General features: G+C 30.8%; 3 protein-coding genes and 2 non-coding genes across 6 annotated transcripts; 1 reads left to right on the top strand and 4 right to left on the bottom strand.

Annotated features, from left to right (window-relative positions):
* Window positions 1-230: 230 nt before the first annotated feature.
* LOC106689454 (coiled-coil domain-containing protein 115) lies at window positions 231-1,628 on the bottom strand. Its single transcript, XM_014434420.3, has one exon. It carries the CDS (start codon window positions 1,147-1,149, stop codon window positions 595-597), a length of 555 nt encoding a protein of 184 aa, XP_014289906.1. The 5' UTR covers window positions 1,150-1,628; the 3' UTR covers window positions 231-594.
* A 3,476-nt stretch (window positions 1,629-5,104) lies between these two features.
* On the bottom strand, window positions 5,105-13,442 carry RpLP2 (ribosomal protein LP2). The gene is made up of 5 exons (XM_014434433.2): window positions 13,319-13,442; window positions 12,391-12,562; window positions 9,782-9,877; window positions 8,129-8,206; window positions 5,105-5,179 (listed from the first exon to the last, which is right to left on the bottom strand). The coding sequence occupies exons 2-4, from the start codon at window positions 12,560-12,562 to the stop codon at window positions 8,133-8,135; spliced, it is 342 nt and encodes a 113-aa protein (XP_014289919.1). The 5' UTR covers window positions 13,319-13,442; the 3' UTR covers window positions 5,105-5,179; window positions 8,129-8,132.
* LOC112210753 (small nucleolar RNA SNORD96 family) lies at window positions 10,001-10,080 on the bottom strand. Its single transcript, XR_002945291.1, has one exon. It is a non-coding gene; the product is annotated as a small nucleolar RNA SNORD96 family (small nucleolar RNA).
* On the bottom strand, window positions 11,839-11,917 carry LOC112210752 (small nucleolar RNA SNORD96 family). Its single transcript, XR_002945290.1, has one exon. It is a non-coding gene; the product is annotated as a small nucleolar RNA SNORD96 family (small nucleolar RNA).
* A 1,766-nt stretch (window positions 13,443-15,208) lies between the features above and the next one.
* LOC112209991 (uncharacterized) lies at window positions 15,209-25,148 on the top strand. Of its 2 annotated transcripts, none has more exons than XM_024360926.2 (6): window positions 15,209-15,323; window positions 16,912-17,132; window positions 18,548-18,735; window positions 20,216-20,375; window positions 21,802-22,019; window positions 24,898-25,148. In XM_024360926.2, exons 4-6 carry the CDS (start codon window positions 20,370-20,372, stop codon window positions 25,025-25,027), a joined length of 354 nt encoding a protein of 117 aa, XP_024216694.1. In that variant the 5' UTR covers window positions 15,209-15,323; window positions 16,912-17,132; window positions 18,548-18,735; window positions 20,216-20,369; the 3' UTR covers window positions 25,028-25,148. The 2 variants fall into 2 exon arrangements, with proteins under 2 accessions (XP_024216694.1, XP_066903431.1); XM_067047330.1 differs by lacking the exon at window positions 15,209-15,323 and adding an exon at window positions 16,633-16,786.
* Window positions 25,149-26,024: the final 876 nt, after the last annotated feature.

The raw sequence follows: 26,024 nt of genomic DNA, 5'->3' as shown, positions 1-26,024 counted from the left end.
CTTTTTTAGCCCTGAAGAAGCCCTGCAACGTGGGGCGAAACGTTGGCTCATTAAATTAGTATATTTCTACTATTTGAGTTTTTCTTGACCGCACCTGGACCATATTCCTTTCATCTTCACACACGGTCAATCAATAATCTTCCAGTAAAAATATAAAGCTAAATTGTTGTAGATCTAACATAGCAATGGTGCCTGAACTGAATTCTAGTTATAAAAGCAAATATCAGAGAGACCATTTTTAATAATTTATTGTAAAATTTCATAATTTAGAACAGGCTATCTACAATAACTAGTATGTATGTACATAAGGCACTATCCACCATTTCAACAATGTCTATATATTACTGTGCGACACAATAGTGATAGATACAATTTCAAATAAACATAAAAAAAATAAAATATTTTGATAATTGTTAAAAGAGTTTAAAAAATACATGAACTTCCATACATTTACTTTGTATACTCTTGTTAAAAATTCAGTCTTTTAAAATAAAATTAATGCAAAATAAAGATGTTGATACATTTATACTTAAAAATAAATATATTTGTATTCTTTTACATATGTACAGCATCATATAAATATTAGATATAACATTAAATGTTTAAATCGAGGAGTTCCTTTTTCTTTTTTAACTTAATGTCATAATTAACTTTTAATCGCATCATTTCTAACTGCAAATTAGTTCCTTGTAAGACATATTCTAAAGCTTTAGAAAAACTGGATTGTGCTTGTCGCATGTTCTGAGGTACAAGAACACCAAACCATTTAAGAGGATCTTGGATATTCTTGTCTAGATTATTTGTTTCCTCACTTTCACCTTTGACTTTAGGCTGCCTGGACTTAACATCTTTACTTAGATCACTTAATGAAAGCCTATTTAAGTCAAAGATGACTTCATCATTTGGGTCTTTAACTGATAAAACTTTAACTAAAGCAGTGAACTCATTACTGTCTTCAGATGGCAACTGGAGTGCTGAAACACTCCTATTGCCCATAATGTAACGTGATTTAGCCAAATGTAAACTACCAGACTTGATTAATTCTTCTAATGTGCTCTTGACATCAATGTATTCTTTCATTAGTTGTAACATTCTCATGGCCATATCATCCAATTCTTTCACAACTGTAGTTAGCTCCGCTTTTTCCATAACTGTTAATTTAATAGGATACGATTTGTATTAAAAAAAATATTATTCGTTGAAAATTTTACTTAATTATTACATACAGGAACAGAAAAATTTCAAGAACACAGATATATCACAATAGCAAAGAAACAGATCAAAAATCCGTCTCCACAGTCCCGCCTCGTATCAGTGAGGTATAACCTACTTAGGATGCGTATCGATAATATTTAAGTATCGATGTTTCAATACGATAATGTACTTCTTGATTCATCTATAGGTACTTCATTTTTCTTAAAGTTTGATTCAATCTGTTCTTTACATGGACCTTACCTTTATTAATAACCATTTAAAAACTAATCTCGCTCTATAATGAATTTTTGAGCGAATGGTGGTGTTTGCAGTCTCATTATTACTTTCCGAACTATTGAAAATGTTAATGTTATTGATGTTTAATAAACTTCATTTTCGGTTATCACTTTGTACAAGTCTCAAGGCTATCTTATTACCTACATTATATCTAATTGATATAAGATACACCATACCAAATTTGATAAAGGCAGAAAGTATTATAACCGCAAATTTTGATTTATCCTTAGTTATACGTTTATCGTTGCCCACGCTCAGCGGAGAAGGGGGCGAGTTAATGTCAAATAAAAAAAAATATATAATCGCAAAAGGAAAAAAAAAGCAATAAAGAATAAATTACTCCTTAGGCGCCACGTTATTTTTTCTTGGAAATAACGAAAACCCCGAAGCATTATGCCCACAATATAACTAAAATATACTCCTACATAACCAATTGTTGAATTATGACCACTGGCGAATACCTATACATGTAAATAACAGAAAGCCTAGGGGTGTTAACTACCCACCTGTTGAATTATCGTAATATTCCGTGAACAACAAAAAAAATAATATAAGTAAATTAACAAGTTTAAAGCAGAGAAAGAACAGCAGAACTATATGTACAAAAGTTTAATAATAAGAAGAAATGTATATACAGAGAATGAAAAAGGAAAAAAAAGAATTCTTATCAATTAATAAAACAATTAAAACTTATAGGTTGACTTAACCTTAATAACTATATTTACATTATTACCCAAAAGAGTATAAAAGTGAATATAAAATAAAATTTAGCTCAAACCCCACCTAGTCCTTCATTTCTAGTGTTAATGACCGTCCGTTGAAGTAAAACACCATAATTTTGAAAAACAAAACATATATGACAACATTTCTCATATGGTGATATTCCAGTTCAAACAATAACAGAAGGCCTTTAAACTATTACCACTTCACATTGAACAACCGTAACGTGTTCCAAAATGAAACTCTCACCTTCACAAAACCAAAACCCACTCGTTTGAACATATGTGTTCCAAAATCAAAACTGTCGCCTTCACAAAAACAAAACCCACTCGTCAGAACATATCGCTCGTGTCTTGTTTTCAGCATGACAGTCGTAACTACTCTTGTCTACACAGATCTAGCCAGTGTTTTTATTTCACCATGACAACCGTAACACCCCTTGTCTACGCAGATATCGCCAGTGTTTTTATTTTACCATGGCAACCGTAACAGTATCATATATCCGCTCGCTACGCTGGTTTGGGAGGGATAAACAAACCCCAAATGTGGAAATGGAGGGCAAATTCGCATACATTTTATCGTGTCAGATTATCGTACGCAACAACAAAATAGATGAAGTTTATTGCAATGTCTCTTATCCTGAACACAATCACAATTAATCATTACTGGACCTTTAGTATATAATAATAACTACAGTACTCCAGTGGAGGTTAACATTCACAGATGTCTGATGAAGCAAATCTAAGAGAACATATATAAAAAGCTGAGTAACAGAGGACTTGCCAAACCACTAAATGACTATAAAAATACTTTTCAGGGAACTACATAAATAATTGTCCAAGTTTAAGCAGTTCACTTAACGAAAAAGTATAATCAATAGATTCTCTCAAAAACATGGAAGGCACTTTGTTCAGTTAACTGGACAAAATGAACATTATTAGAGTATCAGCAGTGTATAAATATTCGAAATATTTAACAACGAGTTCGCCAACAGAAAAGGTTTCCTTAACAAATTTGTTTTTGTCCAAATGTTTCAGTAGCAAGTTTAGATTTATTACAAAGTTTATTTTAGTAGAATATTTAATATACACATATACTTTCAAATAGGTATATTTTTTAAAAGAATCAAAGGCAATGAAAAATGTTATGTTTGTTTTACTACAGGTTCCGAAAGCTTAGACAATTTTAATAACAGGTTGGACCAATCCCACTGAATATCATCACTGGGTATAGTACATCTAACTAAAATGAGTTTGCCTGTAGGGAGGGAAACCTACCCTACCGAGAACAAACCTAGAGGCAGTCCCGAACTTTGTAACGCCCTATCAGTTCGGGATTGGGTGCTCCTTGGAACGATTTCTCCCAATTCTCGGTCTCTTAAGTAAGGATTTGGGGTTTTTTTCGTTTCTTTAGGTAATCTTTTCTCTTTTACTGGGACTATTTCTTATTGATTCTTGTTTTAATTTGTAGGCAAATATATTAACAACTCAGTTCTGAATTGCTATACACAATATCTTCTAAAAAGTCATTTTATTTTCATTGTTAAAAAAAAAAAAACCTTTTTAAGTTTAACTATGTTGTGAATCAGTGCAACAAATTTCTTATATTTATGTTTTAAAATGCAGTATATTTTGTTGAACGCGAGGGTGGTGGACAGAAATAAAATGTTTTTACTGTTTTATTAGTACGGTTAAATAACATAAAATGTTCTTACTGTCGTGAGAACTAACACTCACGCAACCTTCCACTTATGTTACATAGACTTGTGATATCTATATATTCAGTTTGCCACAGAGCAACATGTATACAGTAAACAATGAATTTTTACATCACACTTTAACATATTACAGGCTCAAGAAAGGAATTTACTTATGATAACTGCTATAATTTATGACTTTTCATAACAGAGGAAACATGGATCCGACTACTCCCAGCCTGTTTTCATGAATTAAAAACATAAGTAATTATGTTTATGGTTTGAGAGTGGATAGTTTTCCCTCTACCCAGTTTACTTGACATGGTAAACTTATAATCTTGCAAACTTGAAAATAATGTTGAAAAACTGATAAGAGGAATTTCTATTTGTAAAGTTGCAGAAGTAGATACTTCAAATTCCAAGAACTGCTCTCTGGAAAGAACAGTAAGATTGTGTGAAAATATCCATAATAAATAAATAATTATAATGAAATACAATAATACTGGGACTATACAGGGCCTCAAAATATGTTTTAGTGAATTTTCATGAATGTGAATGATAATGAATTTTCATGTTTGATGTGAATGAATTTTCATAGTGACTAATCATGAAATGAAAGAAAAAACAGAGGATGATTTGAATTATGCCAGAACTAAAGGATTGTTCTGTAAATTAAAATTGTATGGTTGGGAAATACAATCTTCAGTAAATTAAAGCTAAAAACACAGTTTTATAAATAAAGAAAAACAGATAAAAGTTTTTTTTTTTGTAGTTTGTCAAGTGATTAGTATTTATTTATTTTATACATAACTCACAAAATTGTCTATAATGGATGAAATCCAAACCCACCCTAACCAGTATGTTTAAAGATAGTGATACATGAAATGCTGTTTTCTAAGGTAAGAAAGGCAAATAATAAAAAAAATTCAATTTTATAATTGCCTATACCTAGAAATATTGCATCCCAACAGAAAATTGAAATCAGCAACCATACCATAGACCAGGTTCTAAGGCAGCTACTTGGAGGAAACCATCCTTACTATAATTATGGGCTAACTGCAAAAATAACAAAAATATGTTTCTTCTGTCAGATGACCCTGGACATGGTATAAAACTTAAAATACAAACCCTACTTTTCATTAGAGCTTTTCACAATTTCTTGTGGGTAATATAATGGTAATTAAATTAACACAAGGGTAAGTAAAAAGTATTTTATTTATCAGTACTTATAAAAGAAGATTTGTACAATAAAATGGGCGATAATTACACCAACTGAAACAAATAAACAGAAAAAATAAGTTAATTTTTGATTTAAAAGATATAAACAATAAATATTGATTTTAAAAATAGAGAAGAGTTAACAATCTAATATTTTAGATAACTGAACTAGAAACAATAAATTAACACTAAACTAGGGAAATTAATAAGGTCAATTTTTGCATGTAGGTCTCTTAACTAAATTGTTTTTGTTTAATAATGGGTCTATTAAAATCTCTCAGAAATATAACAGTATCAGGTAGATGTATCTCAGATATAATAGTAATCATTACTTTCATACGAAAGATGGTGTTAAAAATGTGATCATCATGGACACAATCATTTAAACTGATACTTAAAACTGTCAAGAATTAATAGACATGGGATTTTTGGACTTAAGGGAGCGATGATGAAAAGATTTAAATTAAGTGGTAGTGATAACTTAAACAAGGCTTCTAACTGCAATACCACTTAAACTTTTATACTATTGTATAAAATAACAGTTCTTCAATACTTGACACATAGTAAGCCATAAATATACTAAATTACTTTATACTAGCAGGCAAAGTAATTTTTTATCGAGAAAAGAAACCAGATTCCTCGAGATTGAATATACTGGTAACCAGGCAAGGGGGAAGCGAGGTTCCCTTTTATTACGAAAGGCCATAAAAGTTATAAAGATTAATCAATAGAACTTCAGAATGTCATTTTCATTTCATTATCAATTAAGGCTCAATTGGAAGAAAACTTGTAAAAAAAAAAAATGAATTTTAAAATTATTTCTACTTTTTCCAGGAAAAGGGTTAATTTGGAGCAACTGTAAAAATAAATTTACAATTACATAGTTGTAACTACTTGGTGAATCACTTTGTGACTGTAGTTTGCAAATACAATTACTAGTAAAGATAAAGTAACTAATTATTAAGGACAACTTAATGTAATAGCTTGGAATAACTTTATGGCTGGCAGAGTACTTAACTCATCTGGATTTCCCTTCCTATGCTCTCCAAAAAATAAAATAAAAGCAATGGGTTCGGTAATCTCGAAAACAGTCACACAAGGTGATTTGTTTAAATTCACACACAAGAACTAGATTTTTTCCGTAACTAAGGATTTTACACAAAGAAAATAGGATACAAATAATCTTGAATAGCACAATCCTATATATAACAGATAGATAAACCTCAGATAAAATAAAATAATCATTACTTTCATACGAAAGATGGTGAAATGAAAAAAAAAAAATCATCATAAGTATATCTATCATTTTCATTAAGTATGGTTTTGGTGAACTATATTTAAAAAAAAACAGAGATTCCACCAATTCGATAGCTGGCCATACAAGAAGATATTTTAGATTGTGCAAGTAAGTAGACTTAACCAAATTTCTAAGGTCAGATCAGGTAATTTATAGTCTTTTAAAGACTACTAACATACAGACCATGTCTGTCAGAATTTCTTTTCTAAATCTATGAATATTCTAGATTTATTTGTAAATGGAGCAAATCTACTAATTTTCGCGAGTAGATCCATAGAATCAGGATATTTGAGCTCATTTAAAAGCTTGATAAAGGAGGGACAATAATAATCAAGGGATAATACTTTACTATAATCATTATAAAGTACATAACATCACTAACTGTGTGTGGTGAATCTTAATATTGTATTGCTGACACAAATTAATTAGTTTCTTTATCATTATTTTTATTGAGAAGGGATTAGGAAGGACAGATATCTTTTATTTAAGATATCTATTTTCGCATCTTTTATATCCATACCAACCGTGTAGAAGTTAATAACACTTTACTTAATTCATTGTAATTATCAACTACTTTAAGGTTGGTGTGGGGAGAGAGATATTCAGTACATACTCTTTGCTCAAATATGTTAGTTTAAATGTAATTAGTGTGTTTCAGTTAGAAACAAGAATCATTTTTCTCATACGAAAGATGGTGATAAGTATAATTCATCATTAACACACTAACACAATTTGTTAATTATTAATACTGAAGCTACTTCATTTCACATTGAATTCCCCATTTACTAAAAGACTTTATTATGAAACAGAGCCAAGAAAGTAGTAAGTGGTCTTTTTACACCCACAATGTTTTAACATTTCAGACTGAACAGCTAGACAACAAAAATGCCAATTTTCTAAAACAATCAAGTATTGCTTTAAGTATGCATGGAGTCAGGACTAAGGCCTTGACATCAACCATCATAAGATCAATCTTTATCTTCATGCTAAAAAAATGATTATTAATCAGGTCATCACATTTGAATGGTAACTGATTCAAATTTGTAGGTTGAACATCTAAGGTTTACCCTAGATTGTAAATCAAAATGCCAATGAAATGACCTAAAGAGAGAATTTTCATATTTTAAGGAATGCACACTTCAGTCTTAAAAGTTAAGGTGCTTGCAATCAATCTCTGTGCCCAAACCCTAATAAAAGAGGGAAAGATTATAATCCTTTATTGCAATATAGTATGCCACTTATGCATTGAGTAGTTATACAACCTTGTCTATGTTGGTTAAGAGTATACAATTAATTTGAACTCTCTCACCATAACCATTTGAGTATGGGATGACTGGTCATTGAAGGCTGATGGCCTTGCTAGGAGGGGATCTGAAAAGATACTCTTAACACTATTTATGGTATTAGTCTTCTGAAAGCCTGCAGATAACAAAGCTTAACAATATTGGAGAAAAACAAGAAAGCAGGTACAATATGAACTGTTTCTAAGAGGTCCCTTAACAAAAAGAAGTGCAATGCTCAGATATATAGACAGGATGACCTTCAAATGAGTGACAGGAGTACAGGCAATGCGTTAATTTGCAAAGGCGACTGGCCTGTTTTAACATAGTATAGAGTAGCAAAGAGTAGGTATTAGCGAAGCAGTATCGAACTAATGCGGCGAAATAAAAACACATTAAATTTAGAAATGTGAATTAAGAAATTACCATCTTAGTCAAAGAGACCAAAGCCCATATCATCATCCGACTGGTCGGATTCTTCTTTCTTTGCTTCCTTCTTTTCCTCTGAAAGTAAAATTGAATATTAATAAAAAAAATAAATAAATAAAATAAACCATATAAACTTTAAAGGAATATCTTAATATTTACATCCATGTTACAACAGCAATAAAAATATTATAATTTTAAAAAATACACATTTATATGAGAAAACTATTCCAAAAAAATATTGAAACACCTATAAATCTACGATTTCCCAAGTTTTGGAATCCATCCCATTTATTATTATACTTAGAGTAATATGATTGGTTAGGAGCAATTAATGATTTATTGCTCTACAATATCTATGACCATATAAAGGACTGAGAGTGGGAATAATTCAAGATAATTAAATTCAAGTTGTCCAATATTAATATCATTGACCACTGTTATATTAAAATGGAAGTTTTCTGGAAACTCAATCAGACAACTTCTGAGAAAAGCTATTAGTAGTCTTTAGTGGACACTAATCACAGAATCAACTATTAGAAAACTGAGAGTCAAACCTTATCTCAAGATCTGTGAGAGTGATTTTTACTGCAGAAGACTGTAAAGAGACTATGCTTTTCCTAGAGAATATCTATCTGGGCCTGAAGCAGAATGGAAAAATGGACCATTCAATAATGGGAGAAGAGTAGCCCCAAGCCATGAAAGTCTGAAAACAGTCTAGTCAGTTCTATAAGTTAGAAGAGGCTCTACCAGGTTCTGTGTGAGACCAGTAATGAGTTGGTACCAATCCAAAGGGGAGCCTTGAATGCTTCAGAGAATGTGGAGATGTGGCTTCATATTTGCTTAATCATTAGTTAAGCTTGGCCAGATAAAGCAAAACGTGTTTTCAATTACCTGAATACACAGGTATCCGCTAACCTAGAAAGGCTAGGAATTTGAACCTTAATCCAAGTGAGCACATGCGTGGTGTGTATGATAAACATAAAAGAAAAGTTCGGTTACAAGTTACTCCTACCTACCATCTTGCTTAAAATCAAGATTGTATGAAAAAATAAAACAACTCACAAGATTTGATTAATTTATTATTTAATGAATATTCAAAAAAGTATAGAAACAGTAGAAGGCTATATTCCTCATTAAATGACCTTACAAGTTCACAATATTTAAATTTTGTTCAAAAAGATAAAAAAATTGTTCAAATAAAATAATAAAATAAATATCAATTCTGTTTATCAGAGATAGCTAAAAAGTGACATAATTCCACAAAAAGAGAATCATAAATAAAATTCAATGTTGATATTTCATCTGTTAATGGCGTGAAAAATGGTGTCAATGAGTTGAACTGGAGCACCTTTGGATCACCATTATAATTTTATTTTGCATTAAATATTGCTCTTACTAGTATTTATAACTATTAAGAGGGTTTGATTAATGCTTAAAGCAATAAAATATGTTTACAGAATAAGGAAAATTGGGCATTAAGAGAAAGGTAAAATATTCTAATAAATATATTTGATGAGGTTGTTGAATGAAATCGTACTGAAGATATAATAAATCAATATTTATCGCAAAAAGGAATCCACAAAAACAACACAATTACACCATAAAATTATAGTTTTATAACTGAACAATTTAGCCAAATAAAGTTCTTACCAGCTGCTTTGGCAGGTGAGGCTGCAGCAGGGGCGGCAGCGGCAGCGGCTGGTGCACCACCACCTCCGGAAGGAACAGAAGCCAACTTCTCTTTACCTGGAAGAAAGATGATACATTATAGCAAAATTGTGACATCTTGATAATTGAAAAAACAAACTAAGATCACTTGAATAATTTTAAGTGTATACACATTACAGTGTACACTTTAAACATTAAGTTGTGTCTTCAGAATATTATTATCTCATCAAAGGTCTCAGCCCCGAAAGATGGTATAGTTAAAAAATTTCATCACATGACACAACTTAAACAATAAGCAATAGCAATATTATAAAAGGGAACCACTAAAATAATACAAAAAATTGTATGAAATAATGACAGCTAAGTATATTTATGAGGAGATGGTTAGGGGGGAGGGAGAGAGTGCGATCAAAATATAACACAAACAAGTTGAAATAAGTTACTTCAACTTATTGTTGTTTCAACTATAACTTATAGTGTTATATTTTGACTGCACCCCCCTCCTCCCCCACAACCATCTTCTAATATAATTTAGCCAGTCAACTATCTCTGATCACTAAGTATATTTAATTTGGAAGGTTAATGTTGAAAGGTCTATAACATGCTAATCTGTAAATTTAAATAAGGTTTTAAAAATCCTGTTCAAATATAGGTGCTATATGTTCGGCACCAGCCAAGTGAGACGATCGATAAAACCTTTTCGCAATAAAAGTGCGTTACTTTATCAATATTGGTTATAAAAAACATAGCAATTCTTTTATACCAATTCACTAATATTTATTCTAAGTAGGTCCAAAAACTTTCAGGGAAGGAGAGCGGTTCACAGTTACTCGTGCTCTATCAATATGTTAAAAACTACAATTCAATTAACAGATAAACATAAGTCAACCTCAATGCAATTAACACAAAAATAAATAAATAAAATAAAAACTCAAATAAACCGAACGGTAAAATATGCTCGTATAAAATTATATTTGAATTAACACTAAACAAAAGTTTTTTTTTTGTGTTATTATTCTAAATAGCAACACTAATGACTACTGATTTTAACAATAAAATAAAAAAGAGGTTGGTCTTCATATTAATTAAATTACTAAGTGAATTATACAGAGGTATTTTTTTTTTAAACTTTAGTTCGAAATATAAATAAATTATGTTGGTATTAACCGACATATAATAAAACAATGTTTACTATTTCATTAATATGATCAGCAAACAAAGAATAATAATAATAATAGGATAGGTTGACAGTGGCATCAGCTAAAAGTAATGTCATCAAAAGGTCTCAGCCCCGAAAGATGGCATGTAACATAGTTTCATCATTTAGCACTGACAATAACTATCCATACATTTATTATAAGTGGGATTAAAGTTTTGGTAATGAGTTGGTCTTTGTAATTATCATGGTCTTGGTAATGAGTTGAATTACAGTGTACTCAAAACATGAGTGGTGAGGAGGTTCTAAATTTGTCCAAACAGCTAATGCCATTAAGGATTGGACTTAGTGTCAAGAGACTCCCAGAATAAGAATGATTGACAGTATGAGAATTAAGCAGATGGTTTGGGAGAATTGGTTCTACTATGTATTATGAGCCAGCATTTGAACCTACATTGCAGGTTCACAGCAGAACAGTAGATATAAAAACAAAATGCATAAATGAAAATTTATGTTCTAGTAAAGCAAGATAAAAATGTTATAACATGATTAATCAAAACATCTTAATAAAAAGAATGGACAAGCACTAAAATCAATATAGAGATATTGATGAGACCAATTTCTCCCTCATAACATATTTTAATAGATCCTATGTCATCTACTATTATTAATCTTAAATTGAATTTTAACTAAAATTTACAAAAGGACCATTAACAAAATGAGTTAATTATAACTTAGTTAACCAGAGAATTATATAAAGAACTAGGAACAATTGTGAATACAATGGACTACACCAACTGTAAATAAAACTGAAAACAAGGGAGAACAATTATAAGACCGATGAGGCAGAAGCTGTTAGAAAAAGAAAACAGATAAATTACAGCGTCATCAGATTTAAAAGTATCATCAAAACGTTTCTCAGCCCCGAAAGATGGTAAAGTTTAAAGTTTCATCACTTGACACCATTCACTAAACATAAATAATACCTTAGCAACCATTAACTCTTACCTCCAATGTAACTTACTTAATTATCTATATTTTAACAATTAATTTATACTAAAATGTTTGTACTAGTAAAGTTAGATAAACAGGTGTAAAACCTCTCATTTTCGCATCAGCGAATAAATTTTAACTGACACTAATAGAGATTAAAGAAACAAGAAAAGATAGCAATGGTAAGAATCTCCAACTATTAATAAGCACTAAACTTACATAAACTTCAAATTAAGAAAAAATCTATACATGTCAATGTACTTCTTTAATCTTGCAGCTAACTAAAGTTTAATCCACGAGCCTTATTCCAAAAAATTGAGATAGTTTTATATTGAGAATAAAATAAATAAAAACAGAGGATGTATCCCATTAACTCTACTGAAAAACACTTTGTTATAGACCTAAGAGAGAAATGAAGCATTAATCGATAAGAATAAGTTACCTGCAGCAATCACTTCTTCAACATTTTTGCCTTTAAGCTCAGATATGACTTTGTTCACTCGTTCTGAATCAGACTCAATTCCAACAGAGCTTAATATCTTATCAATATCAGCTGCTGAGGGAGCTTCTTTTCCACCAAGGGAAGAAAGAAGATAAGCTGCCACGTAACGCATCTGTAAGTCATAATTGTCATTACAACAAAGTATATAATATATGTATAAATAATAAAAAATGATATAATGACACTAATAAATCCAAACCTTTAAAACTATTAGGAAGAAAATAATGAAAATACTAAAAAGGTATTATGCTTAAAGTATGGTCAGGAATCTTTAATATGCCTTGGTGGTCCTATATATTTCCATTTAAATAACCATGGTAATAGATCTGACTTGCGAATCACTTAGGTAATTAAAGTAATTCAGAAGATGAAAATAAAACTTTAAAGTAAAGGTATGAAAATATCCTCTGAAAGTGAACAAGTGGTGAAGAATTGTTTTAGTTGCAATATAGCAGGTTAATTTACTAAATCAAACGATTTTGAAATAAATTATAGTTAATTATAAACTATCGTAGCATTAAATACTTAAGCATGTAAGATAGTCCCAAGTTTTTTTTTAACCTAACCCCAACCACGTGTGAAACAATTCTTTACGTTAACATCGTAACTAAACAAAATATATAAAATTCTCATAACAAATAAGCACGTCACGTTTTAGCCATTACAAATCATTAATAATTACATATTGAATTCTTAACTGAGTTAGTAGGTCCTAAGCTTTATGTGAGATTTTAAAGTGAAATAACTTTTTATTAAACATTTTTGTTATTAATGTAAAACGCAACAAACATATAAACGCAATTAATAGATTTTTAGTTATTATTGAATCAACTTAATTTAGCAAAATATTAATATACACACAACTTACGTTTAAGTCTCTCGGACACGAAACGTGGTACTAGCGTGAATAGAAGGTAGTTGGACAGCAAAACTTGGCTGTTAGATTCTCAATGCCTTCTGTATTTAATAATCACTAAATCGCTAACAGAATTTCATAGCATTAATCAAATTAACGTATTAAATTATATTCAATCAATCAAATTCATCAAGTTGTTTTTATTTATTGTTTTGGTGAAGTTAGTATTTAAAGTATTGAAGAGTAATTGCCTCAGTTAAGGTGCTGCTGCGAGGTCATCTTCTATATCGATTTCGAGAACTTACATTTTTATGATTTACTATTTATTTATTTATTAATTGGGTTATATTATTTTTCAGCTCATCTTTGATAATGAATAATATTGATGATTTATGGTGATAGTGATAGTGAGAGCTGTCTTAGCTACTAAAGCAGTAGTTTCACGTGATATATCTTTGTTGATAATACTACCAACCTGTGGCCGTAATATATGTATATTAACATCGTGTAACCTGACATTCACCTTCGTACTGACATCGTGTAAACTGACATTTGCTGTCGTACTGTCATGCTTTGCTATATAGTTGGTCTTACTATCATGATTTACTTGATAGATGTATTATAAACTGCCTTTTTTACTTCCCGGCTCTTGCACTATAGTAAGAGAGTAAAATATAACTTTTTTCAAGGAGGCTGCTAAAATGTTTTGTAGAAAAGTGAAGAAAGAGCACAATTCACTATTTGGTGCCAACTCTTAAATATGTGAGTGTATCTGTAATGAGATGTGGCTGCATGGGTTTAATGGGACGAAAAACTTCAATCCCTTAACTCCCTAAAAGAATTTGTTGAAAAAATAAACACTCAGCGTTGACAACTTTGAAATTAAAGAAAAAATTATCTTCACAATGGATAATAGTACAGACCGAAAGGCATAAAAATAAAATACATAGGTTCTCCAAAACAATCCAAAGTGGTTGAAAATAAACCTCTTCAGACCGAACCGCAATTCCATTGAATGCTTATGGATCATTAGCAAAACAAAGAACAACAAAAACAGGTTTTGAACGCAAAGCAGTTCGGAGGTACTACTTAGGTATAATGGATATTAATTTCCCTAGATTTCACAAAAAAAAAAAAAAAAAAAAAAAAAAAAAAAATTGAAAGAATAAGTAAGTTTGCTTCAGTAATTGAAAATAAAGGATAGCCCATGTAATATGACTTCATATTTTTTTGTAAAGAAACAAATTATTTTCCAATACTTTTTACACATTTGAAATTTAATTACTATCTTCAATAATTCAACAATGTTTGTTGGAACAACATACAGTTCCATAGTATGGAAAATAAAATATGATTTATGACCTTGCAATTTATATGTTTCCTTTACTAATAATCACCATATTTTAGCCAATATAATGGAAAAAGAAACATTTTCTAGGTGTTCCAATACTTTTTACCCTGCTTAATTAAATTTATTTTGTATGCGCCAGAATGCTGCTGGTGAAAATGGGCAAAAGCAGGCGATGACTGAGGAAAACACAAGGCGGAGGCTGGCACAATAATTTTTTTTTTAATATTGTTAAACATACATATTTTCATTTGTAAAATAGATGTAACTGTTTTTTCTAAGATCGGTAATTATACCTGACTTTAATTGCACAACGTGATAATTTTTGTCTGAACATGACTGACAATGATCACTATATTTTAACCAATATAATGGAAAAAAAACATTTTCTAGGCGTTCCAATACTTTTTACCCTGCTTAATTAAATTTAGAACAGGCAATAACAACATTCCTCCTTGTTTTTATTTAGCATTGTTTAGGTAATATTCAGATACAAACATATGTTTATTGGAAAAATTCCAACATAAATAAAACATTTATATCACCTGTGAAATTAAACATATGGAAAAATAAATTGCAATCGTTTTTTCACTGAATTACATTCTGTCTACGAGGAGCAAGATATAAGGTAACATAATTTAAAAGTGTTAGAACTTCGCCAAAATGCAGGTTGGATTATCTTTAAAGTTTAAATTAATTTATAAAAATATTTACTGTTTATATAATAATAGTTTACTAATAATTTTGAAATAAAATTAAATGTGCGCGCATCACACACCTTTTAGTTACTATAAAAATTCGTATTTTATGGTTTATCGGACTTGATATGCTTTATTTTCTGTTGAAAATAACATTTTTTTTTTTGTACTGGCGAGTCCTTCAAATCCAAAAAAAGAATTTTCCATTTCATTCCATATTTTTATTACTTTAATGAAAACTATGTACAGGTATGAGTTAAAATTGATAACTCTGCCGACCAGGGTAAGTGGAAATAAAAATGATGGCTGTTTAAAAACGTTAAAAAAAAGGAATTATTCATTCGGAGCTCCATATGATTAAAATTACCAACAAGACTATAAAATTTAATAGTTAATAGTAACTCATCATTTACATTAAAACTACCAACAAGACTATAAAACTTAATAGTTAATAGTAACTCATCTTTACATTAAAACTACCAACAACACTATAAAACTTAATATTTAATAGTAACTCATCATTTAAAGTAGAATAAATTTGCTAAAATATGATCCCTAATAGAGCTAATTTATTACGTCCAATAGTTTCTGAGATGCAGTTTTTCAAAAAGCAACCTTTTTCAAATGATGAAAAATCTGTGTTTTTTGAACTTATTTTGGTAAATATGATTAATTTTTAGTTATCCGGAAATAAATATATTACAGGGACAATTATTCCTACAGATACCAATTATCACCCAAATTAAAGCTTGTTGTATATTCTAAAATGAAGTTGAACAGCATTATCTTCGTAGGAACAGCAGTTTTCATGATATTCTCCAAAATTAGTTCATTAGATGTTAATTTCATTATTTGGAAAAAATAATTGTGCTTTATGGTAAGCCATATCTCGAGAACTGTTATACACCAAGATCTCTGATAAAGCTCGTATTTTAGACCATTTACTCCAACTTTAAATAATATGTTATAATGTTGTTTTAAAGTTTTAAGGATATGGAGCTCTGAATGAAAAATGAGTTAGAATAGTATTTTTATTTTCAAATAATATTAGAACCTTAACATATAGTTTTACTTTTTTTAATTGTAATCGTATAATTTTTTGCAACTGCTCCTAACTGTATAGTTTCGATTAGAGTAATAAAAAATTAGGATGAAATAACTTTTTTTTTCTCCTCTTGTGCAGATGAACTACCCGGGTGATGTGTTGTCACCATGGTATTTCTGGTCCGCGATGTTTTGAAATAAAATGAAAAAAAGGACAATAAAGCTGAATTATTACCCTAAATTAACTGACAAATGCTATTTAATTACCCTATCCATACTTCTGAAAACTCTCCATTCAGTCTATAATTTTAAGAGTATCTGTAATTATAAAATGAGGCCAGCTGCATTAAATGGCCCCGTATTGAGTTGACATCCATAATTTAAAGAAAGGTAAATTGAGATTATTTTCAAAATAAGCCTTACTTATAAAATTTTTATTTTTTCAAACCAACGATTCGTATTATTAGGGTAAAATGTTTTACTTATAATGCCATTTATGGTAATGATTGTTTCAGGTAACCTACAGAAGTATCCTAGCAGGGGTTGGAAGGAGTGTGAGTAGTAGTATTTTAGAAACCAGTAGCAAAAGACCAAATGTTATTCCTTACACCCTTTCAATCTCACGAGGGATTGCTAGTAAAAAATGGTCATGGTACATCGAGAGAAGAGCATCATCGAGACCAGGTATATATTACGGAAGACCAAACCTGAGAAGAAAACCAATACCACCTTTCGAGTAAGTTTTTTTTTAAAAAAGAAAAACAGTAGACCGAAAAACTAATATCTGAACACAAAGTTATAAGCAAGACAATTATGTTTTCGGGAATCATTTTTAATCTTATCCAGATGGAGTTATTATATATCCGACTGGCTGATCCTCCTTCCTACGTTTCTTGCCGTTATTCAAGAAAATTTTGATATTTTTCCGCTTTTTGAAAAAGTTTATTACTTGGCAAATATGTTTTTTTTTTTTTTTTACGTTGTTAATACTGTTATATTGTATGTACAAGAACCGAGCCATATAGTAATTGGATAAAAATTAATTTAAAACTAAATACCGATGAAAAATTAACAGATACTACTATTTTTGTACTTATTCTGGGACACTAGAAAACTGTGGCCGGAAACTCTGGTAGCAACCAAAGAGGTTGGCGAAAAAAGGGTTGGTTGGGTTGGGTACACAACGCCAAATTTCGGGAACTGCACCCGGTAAATATAATTCAGATTACAGCATTGGGGTGTAACGAACGGATCACTAAAGTGGGCCGTATATAGCTCAGGGAGTAGAGCAGTAGTTTTTTTGCTATGTGGGAGCTGTAGCGGCACCGGTTCAAGTCGGGCCTTAGAGGTTGACTTTTATTTCTGCGGTGGGCCCTCGAAATGAAAACTTGACCCATGGCATTAGAATAGGGCAGTATCCTGTAGATAAACCCCCTTTCTCCGCCCGTATATCAGAAATGGTATGGAAGGGGGGTCAAAACGATTCCTAGAGTGTTAATGAAAACTGAACCGACAGTAATCGTTCTAGATGTTGATTGAAGCGAAGATGGGAGGTTTGCAAGACTGACTCGTAGATTTGGGTGTCACTGAAAGGATACAAGTGAACAACAGTTGGAGGTATCGGCACCGAAACTTTATTAGGGGTATTCATGATCTTTAGTTTAACATGTTAAAGCGTGTTAAATGGAGAAATAGGGCTGCTCACAATCCTACACTTATGACATTTAACATGGCAAAAAAATTTATATAACATAACATCATGAATACCCCTATTATTGTTATGTTTAGTAAACACCGTTTTTCCAAAGGAGCCTCCAATTCTATTTTCCTTATTCTTACATTTATGCATTGATAATTAATGCATCGCATATTCAGAATGAAAGAGGCACATCTCGAAATTTCTAACGCCAGAACTTATAATACTTGTTGTTTCCCTATCAACAAAAGGAGCTGCCATTTTAAAACATTAAACCAAACCAATCGACACAATAGGTTACCCCTCAGGAGCACGAATTGGAGGAAATGCTACAGGAATGCTTCTTCTCAAAACCTTTTGTGTTCGGTTAACGAAAAACTTGGTTTATGTTGTGCTTCTTTCATTCCAGATGAGCGATGTGTATGAACTATTTTTATAAATAAATCTTTGTTAAGGTATGGTGGTTACGAAGAACCTGATCCTATCATGATGACGAGTTGCCCTTCACAATATGAAATGAAATGCAAAGGTATGCAATGCGCTGATCTACCAATGTTTACGCCAGAATACTGCTCGTGAAAATAGGCAAAAGCAGGCGATGAATGAGGAAAATACAAGGCGGAGACTGGCACAATAAAAAAATGTTAAATATTTTTAAGCATACATATTTTTATTTGTAAAATAGGTGTAACTGTTTTTTCTAAGATCGGTAATTATACCTGACTTTAATTGCAGAACCTGATAATTTTTGTCCGAACATGACTGAAGACTAAAAGGAAAAAGTATTGCGACCGTTTGAAATTTATAATTCCAGTTTTCGACGAAAATAAAATTTATTTTTATAATTACACCTAGGGATAAGGGTCCTAATAACTAAGTCTCACAAAATGGTCTGTTGTCAGCCAAGCTCACAAATAGTCGTATGAAAGCTAAATCACATAATCACATGTGCTTATATGTGAAAAGTGACACTTAACAGAACAGGTTTTTCCATTTTCTCAAGAAGGGATGGTACGATTTTGATTTAATTCGGTTTATCAGTGAGAAATTAAACAGTCTTTGACACGAGCTTGGTATCATATTTATTGATAATAGTTTGACTGAGCTTAAAAGCCCAATTTGCAAAATGGCTTCCCCTAAAGTACATTTAATACTATTTCTATCAAATAATTTTGTATTTTTAATTTTAGCTATTTGTGAAAATTTATTTGCCTCCCACTCACGCTAGTTTGCTTGAATAGTAGCACAAAAAAGTTTTTTGTTTTTAATTTTGTGTTATACATTTCATAGATTGTATCGTAAACTGAGGCTATTTTGTAATAACCCTGGAAGCTTTAGGTCAGTCTGTAGTAGTTAGGACACCTGTAGAGAAATAAACCCTAGGATACGGTAATATTTTTGGAATGTCTAATTTAAAAATAATTTAAATAATTCTTTTGCGATGTGCCACTATTCAAGAAAGGCATCTGGAAGCAATAAAGGATAAATAATACAAGCATCTAATAACTCAAAAATTACAATTTTAATTTTGACAAAAAAAGAGAACAAAAAAAACCCTCACTGCTACTATCTGCTGGTCACCGAATAAATTATAACTATTTAAGTGATATTTACTTAATTTATTACCACATCCTTAATTTTGTTAATCATTTTTCTTACATGTTTAATTAATAACATATATGTTTTTCATTATATTTTTTTTTTGTACTACTTTATATAATAAATAATTTTCAATTTTTACATGTATTTATTTATTCTATTTTCACATATTTATCTCTATCTTTATTATTATTTATTTATCTAGTTATGTTTTCTTCTTTCATTTTCAATTTTAATATTTTTATTTTATCTATCTATCTATTTATTATATATCATCAGATTTCACATAAAAATTGATCAAATAAGTAACCAAGCTGCTTACTTCAGTAAATAAAAATTAAGGCGAGCCTGTGATTTATGAATTTATGTTGTTTTTTTTTTCTGAAAAATTAATTATTTTCTGACAGTTCTAATACCTTTTCCACATTAACTTGAAATTTAATTCTTATCTTAATTATTTCAGCTATATTTTTGTAATATTAAATTTATTTTTTAATGTTTATGTCCAAAAAAAATAATTTTAGGGAAAAATTTGAACATAAATTATATCACCTTTGAAATTCAACATATGGAAAAGAAAAATGCAATCATGTGTTGTTTTGTTTGCTGAATTACATTCAGTCTTCGAGGAGCAAGGTACAAGATCATATAATTCAAAAGTGTCAGACCTTCGCCAAAATGCAGGTCAAATTATGTTTTAATTAATTTAATTATAGTTCAAATTAATTAAATGTTACTGTTAATATAGTAATAGTTTACTAATAATCTTGAAATTATTATATAAAAGTATGTATATGAATTCAGCCTAAAAAAAAACTGATGCTACCGAACACTTAAAAAAATTAGTTACGTGTTTAACGACCAACGCGTCTGTTCATATGAATTTTTTTTTTTTTTTTCGGAATCAAATAAAGAAACGAGGCATAATGTTGGTATTATATTATAATTATAGTATTATGATAAGCGACACCATGGTTTGGTAAAACATTGTAATCAACAAACATTTTAACATTGTTTTAATTTTTTTTAGTTACCATGTTATAAAACCAAGTGCCTCATAGTTATTCCACTATTTTTTAAGGGTATGACAAAATGACAAAAGTAATCTCAAAAAACCAGTTTTTGAGAATATTGTTATTAGTTATTACCTCGAAAACATTAGGTGTTGAGATTATAACTAAAAAATGATTTTCAATGAGGGACTCCTGCAAAGTCAATCGAATTGACAGTAAAACCTAAAATGGATGTTCAGATGGTAAGGTTAAGACAAATGGTTTATGGAGAAAATTCTGAAAACCAATCATTCTTAATTTGAAATGGAGATTTACTTATACTGCCCTTTCTTCTCCCCAACCCTTCCACAGTAACTCTCCATTTCAAATTTAGAATTATTAGATTTTAGAATACTTTCCATATCCTATTTTTTTAAACCATCTGAACATCCATTTTTGGTTTTAATTTTTTAAAACTGTAGTTGTAGAATTATTTGTAACTGCTGGAACAGCCACATTATAGTTACATGTTTATCGACCTAATGCCACACGCGTCGGTTCAGATCGTACGGAGTCTTATCATATGAAGAGATTTTTTTTTTTCGGAATCAAATAAAGAGACGAAGAATTTAGATTTTTGAGGCATAATGTTGGTATTATATTATAATTATAGTACATAATGGAATACTGGAAATGATATATCTAGACTTAACCCAATCAGAAGTTTCTCCTGAAATCAAACTACTGCCTAAAGGGAAAGCTCCGGGTTATGTATGATCTTGTCACTGCAGAGCTACTCCAAGGATGCCCAGAAAAGCTGTTCTCTTTCTCACAACACATCATGATACACAAACTTAAAAAATACATTAGCGCAGTCTCTTCATGAAACCTTTTACTTTAATATATAATTTTTAGAGAATTTGAAAAATGTGATATGATTCTTGTCAGTTACATTAAATGGCCCCGTATTGAGTTGACATCCCTAATTTAAAGAGAGACGAATTGACATTTTTAAAATTAGGCTTACTTATATAGTTTTAGGTTTTCATGCCAACGATTTGTATTATTACGGATGAATGTTTTACTTATAATATCATTTATGGTGATGGCTGTTACAGGTAGCCACCAGAAATATCCTTACTGGAGTTGAAAGGAGTGTGTGCAATGGTCTTTTGAGAACTAGCACAAAAAGACCAACTGCTATACTGAATACCCTTCCACGCATACGTGGCATGGCTAAGAAGAAGGATGATTGCGCTGAAGAAGAAATCCAGGAAAGAGCAGGAATGAGTTGCAAAAGGCCAGATCTCAGAAAAAAGCCAATACCACCTTATAAGTAAGTGGAAAAAAAGTGTCCGTCTTCCTGATTACATTACTAGTTCGTTATCTTTTGTTAGACTTTTTTTTTTATATTATATTCGTTATTATCACCTAGTGAAATCCTAAAATACGAATTTTTATAACAACAGAAAAATAAAAATATTTTGTTCATAGTTTTCGCCTACTGATAATTATGAATAAGCGATCACTTCAATACGAGGCCTCCAACCTATACAAAACTTGGGGAGCTAATTAGTTTAAGGTGCCTTTAGACGATCAGACCAGACCAGATAAATCGGGAGCTCCGCCCACAAAAGTATTATTTGCAGGCGTGGCCAAGTCCAGATGATGTGGGGCGGAGCTAACTGACCACACTGGTCTGGACATATCGGGTAGTGAGCAAAAGAGGGGAAGGGGAATTAGTTACCATAGTGCAGAATTAGGACAGTGCGCATCAGTTAAGCGCTCGGACCAGACCAGATAAATTGGCTAATGAGCTAAAGTGGATAGGAAACTGGTTTAGAACTCCTTGAATTAAGACTAAAATTAACAAATTTCGAACCAAATATTGGTAACTTAATCAAGTACATCCTTCACATTGATTTTTGTGAAAATTTCATATTGTCAAAATAAAATGAATCATTTAAGGAAGGAATCACACATTCTTGTACAGAGGGGTGTTGATAAAAAAATTTGTTAACTTCTGAGGCCAGTGACCATAAAGGTTTGGTGGCTCCTGATTTTAGCTTATCTAGTGCAAGAGCACTGTAGAAAAAAGTCAGTTACTTCACCTCAATTTTTGATTGCTTTTATGAAAACTACGTATTATTATCAGTGAAAATTCATGAGTCTGGCAAGTATAATTAGGGGGAATAAAAAATAGTAGGTGTTTTAAAACATTGAAAAACAATAATTTTTCATTCAGGGCTCCATATCTTTACACCAACAACACTAGAAACCCTGACAAAATATGTAATATGATTTAAATTCGAGTGAATTTGCTAAAATATGAGTCCTAATAGAGCTATTGACGTTCAATATTTCCCGAGATATGGTTTCTTAACAAGCAACATTTTATAACAAAATAACGAAAAATCGGTAGTTTGAAAAAAATAGTGTTTAAATATGAATGGAATATGGTCCGCGTGCGGTCAAAAAAAACTCAAATAGTAGATAATTATACTATTTTATTGAGCCAACGTTTCGCCCCACGTTGCAGGGCTTCGTCAGGGCTAAAAAAGATACAAACACATTACAAAAAGGAAAAAAAGAAAAAAACATAAGTGTAAAATAACAGGGGTATAAAATGAAAAGTAAGATATAATAAGAAAAATTAAAGGTTGTAAATAGTAAATGAAAAGGGTAATAGTAACAGATAGATACGAGAAGAAATATTAAAGAAAGTACAAATAAAGAGATGATAAAAGAAAAAAATACAAATCAAATGATGAGACAGAATACATACCTGTTACAGGTTTACTGTACCATGCATACCTGTTATCTATATGTTACTATTACCCTTTTCATTTACTATTTACAACCTTTAATTTTTCTTATTATATCTTACTTTTCATTTTATACCCCTGTTATTTTACAATTATGTTTTTTCTTTTTTCCTTTTTGTAACTATAGTGTTTGTATCTTTTTTAGCCCCGACGAAGCCCTGCAACGTGGGGCGAAACGTTGGCCCAATAAAATAGTATAATTATCTACTATTTGAGTTTTTTTTTACCGCACCCGGACCATATTCCATTCATCTATACACACGGTCAATCAATAATCTTCTAGTATTTAAATAATTTTTGCAATAACATTGTGTGTGCATGGGCCGCTTAAAAACTGAAAGTGAGATATACGTCCCATGGCACTATGGAAACTAAACCATAGGATTAAGTTTGATCCATGGCTAATTCTTGTGTTATCTCAAAATTGTTTAATATTTAGGATTTTAAATATACGTTCCATAGGATTCGGTAAGTTTCATTGAAAAATTCTTTTTTTAAAATTATAAAATAAATTAAAATTTTGGTACGTCCACCATTTTCACTCTCTAAAGACTACGGATAAAATGTTATGTAGCTAGGAACCTTTTTATGGCTCAAAATAATAACAACAGAACAAATGAAGTTTGTTCTGAATTTCCTTTGTTCTAAGAGCAGATACCAATACGATAAGAGATACGAACAGATTTTGAGTTAAATATTTATTTAAATTTCCATGATTACGGAGTTCTTTCTGGGAAATCATCAAAGTACTTTTAAAACCCCCTTTTGACAAATAAAAATACCACTTTAACTATTATTATTCACTATGAAGAAAAGAAAACGTGAAAACGTTGAAATACTGTTAGCTTTCCTCTTCAGAGGTAATGGAATTTATGTACCCTTCCTCACTACATATTTTCAAATAATATTTTTTGTATGACACATTGTTTTTCTCCTTTGCATTGGTGTAGCATGTCACTGCCTCTGCATACCACTGAAATTTCAATTTTGACGAAAATGGACAACTTTGTTTTTCCACTGGATCGTATTTTCCATAATTTTATATTTATTCATAGATGATTAACATATCGCATGTTGAGAATGAAAGAGGTACAATTTCGAAATTTCTAATGTTAGAACTTTTAATAGTTGAGTCCCTATTAACAGATAGAGCTGCCATTCCTCAAACATCAGGCCAAAGGAATTGTCACAATAGGTGATCTTTCATCAGTATGTGTTTGAGGAAACACCATGGGGACTTCTTTTGTTCTTAGAACTTTTCATGTCCGATTTAATAAAAATCTTGTTTTGTGGTGTGCTACTTTCATTCCAGATGTGCAATGTGTATGTATATTGTTTGTTAATATTTTTCTACACATATCTATTGTTATAAATACATCTGTTGTTAAGGTATGGGTATTGCCGAGAACCTGATGTTCCCATGATGATGAGTTGCCCTCCAAAAGGACAAAAGGGAGCAAAAGGTCCATGTTGCCATGAGGAAGAACCAAACAAAGGAGGCTGCAAAAGGAGTAAATAGGTAAAAGCAGTCGATGACTGCAAAAGGAGTAAATAGGTAAAAGCAGTCGATGACTGCAAAAAGGAAAACACAAGGCGAAGGCTGACACAAAAAAAAATAATTAAAAAATTATGAAATATAATTATTTTCATTTGTAAAATAGATTAGGTATGTAGAATTTTTCTAGGATTGGTGATCATGCCTTAAGTTAATTGCACTCCCTAGTAATTTTTAATTAGTGATTTCAAGAATACTGAAATCCTGAGAAAAATCTAAAGCTAAGGTTTTACAATGCCATGATAAAGCCAGCATATGTTAGAGACCTAGGCTCTAACATGTACCCTAGAAAGCAGAATCGAGATATTTATTTGGCAAATCCTTCGTACAATTAGAGGAGCGATCTGGGAAGGATCAGTTTAATTGTTCAGTCAATATGAAGACATGGAGGTTAAGATGGATGGGACATGTTGCTCGAAGCAATCCCATCACGATGCCTCTACATAACAATGAATGCCAGTATAGTTAGCAAGAGAGGTAGTATAGAGGAATGCCTACAACCAGATGGATAGACAGAATCTACAAAGATGCAAAAGAGCTGCACGCAGCTAACTAGAGAGCAGTAGCACAAAACTGGAAGGCTGGTTTGGGCAGCAAAAAATCTACAGGTCTGTAGAGCCAACCGAAAAAAGTAATTTTTATTGAAAAAAGTAATGAGGTATCTCATTTTTCTTAAATATACAGAACAAAATTTACTGTGAAACTGTTCTATATAATTGAACACCGATTTTGACCTGTAGGGAAAATATAGCATTTCATTTTAAATTTTTACTATCATTCAAAATATTTATAGGTAATTTTTTTCTTTTCCTTTATGATAAAGGTTATGAGAATTATTTTTTTAAATGATTTCTGTGATTAACACATAAAGAATATTTTGTTGTAAATGTTTTACACATGCTACAACATTGATTACACTATTTTTTCTGAAATCAATATAGTTTATTAGATATAATCCAAT

This window comes from Halyomorpha halys, unplaced genomic scaffold (genome assembly GCF_000696795.3).
Source record: "Halyomorpha halys isolate HHAL.00 unplaced genomic scaffold, Hhal_1.1 Scaffold1368.1, whole genome shotgun sequence".
Lineage (NCBI taxonomy): Eukaryota > Metazoa > Arthropoda > Insecta > Hemiptera > Pentatomidae > Halyomorpha > Halyomorpha halys.
This window is presented reverse-complemented; position numbering and strand designations above follow the sequence as displayed.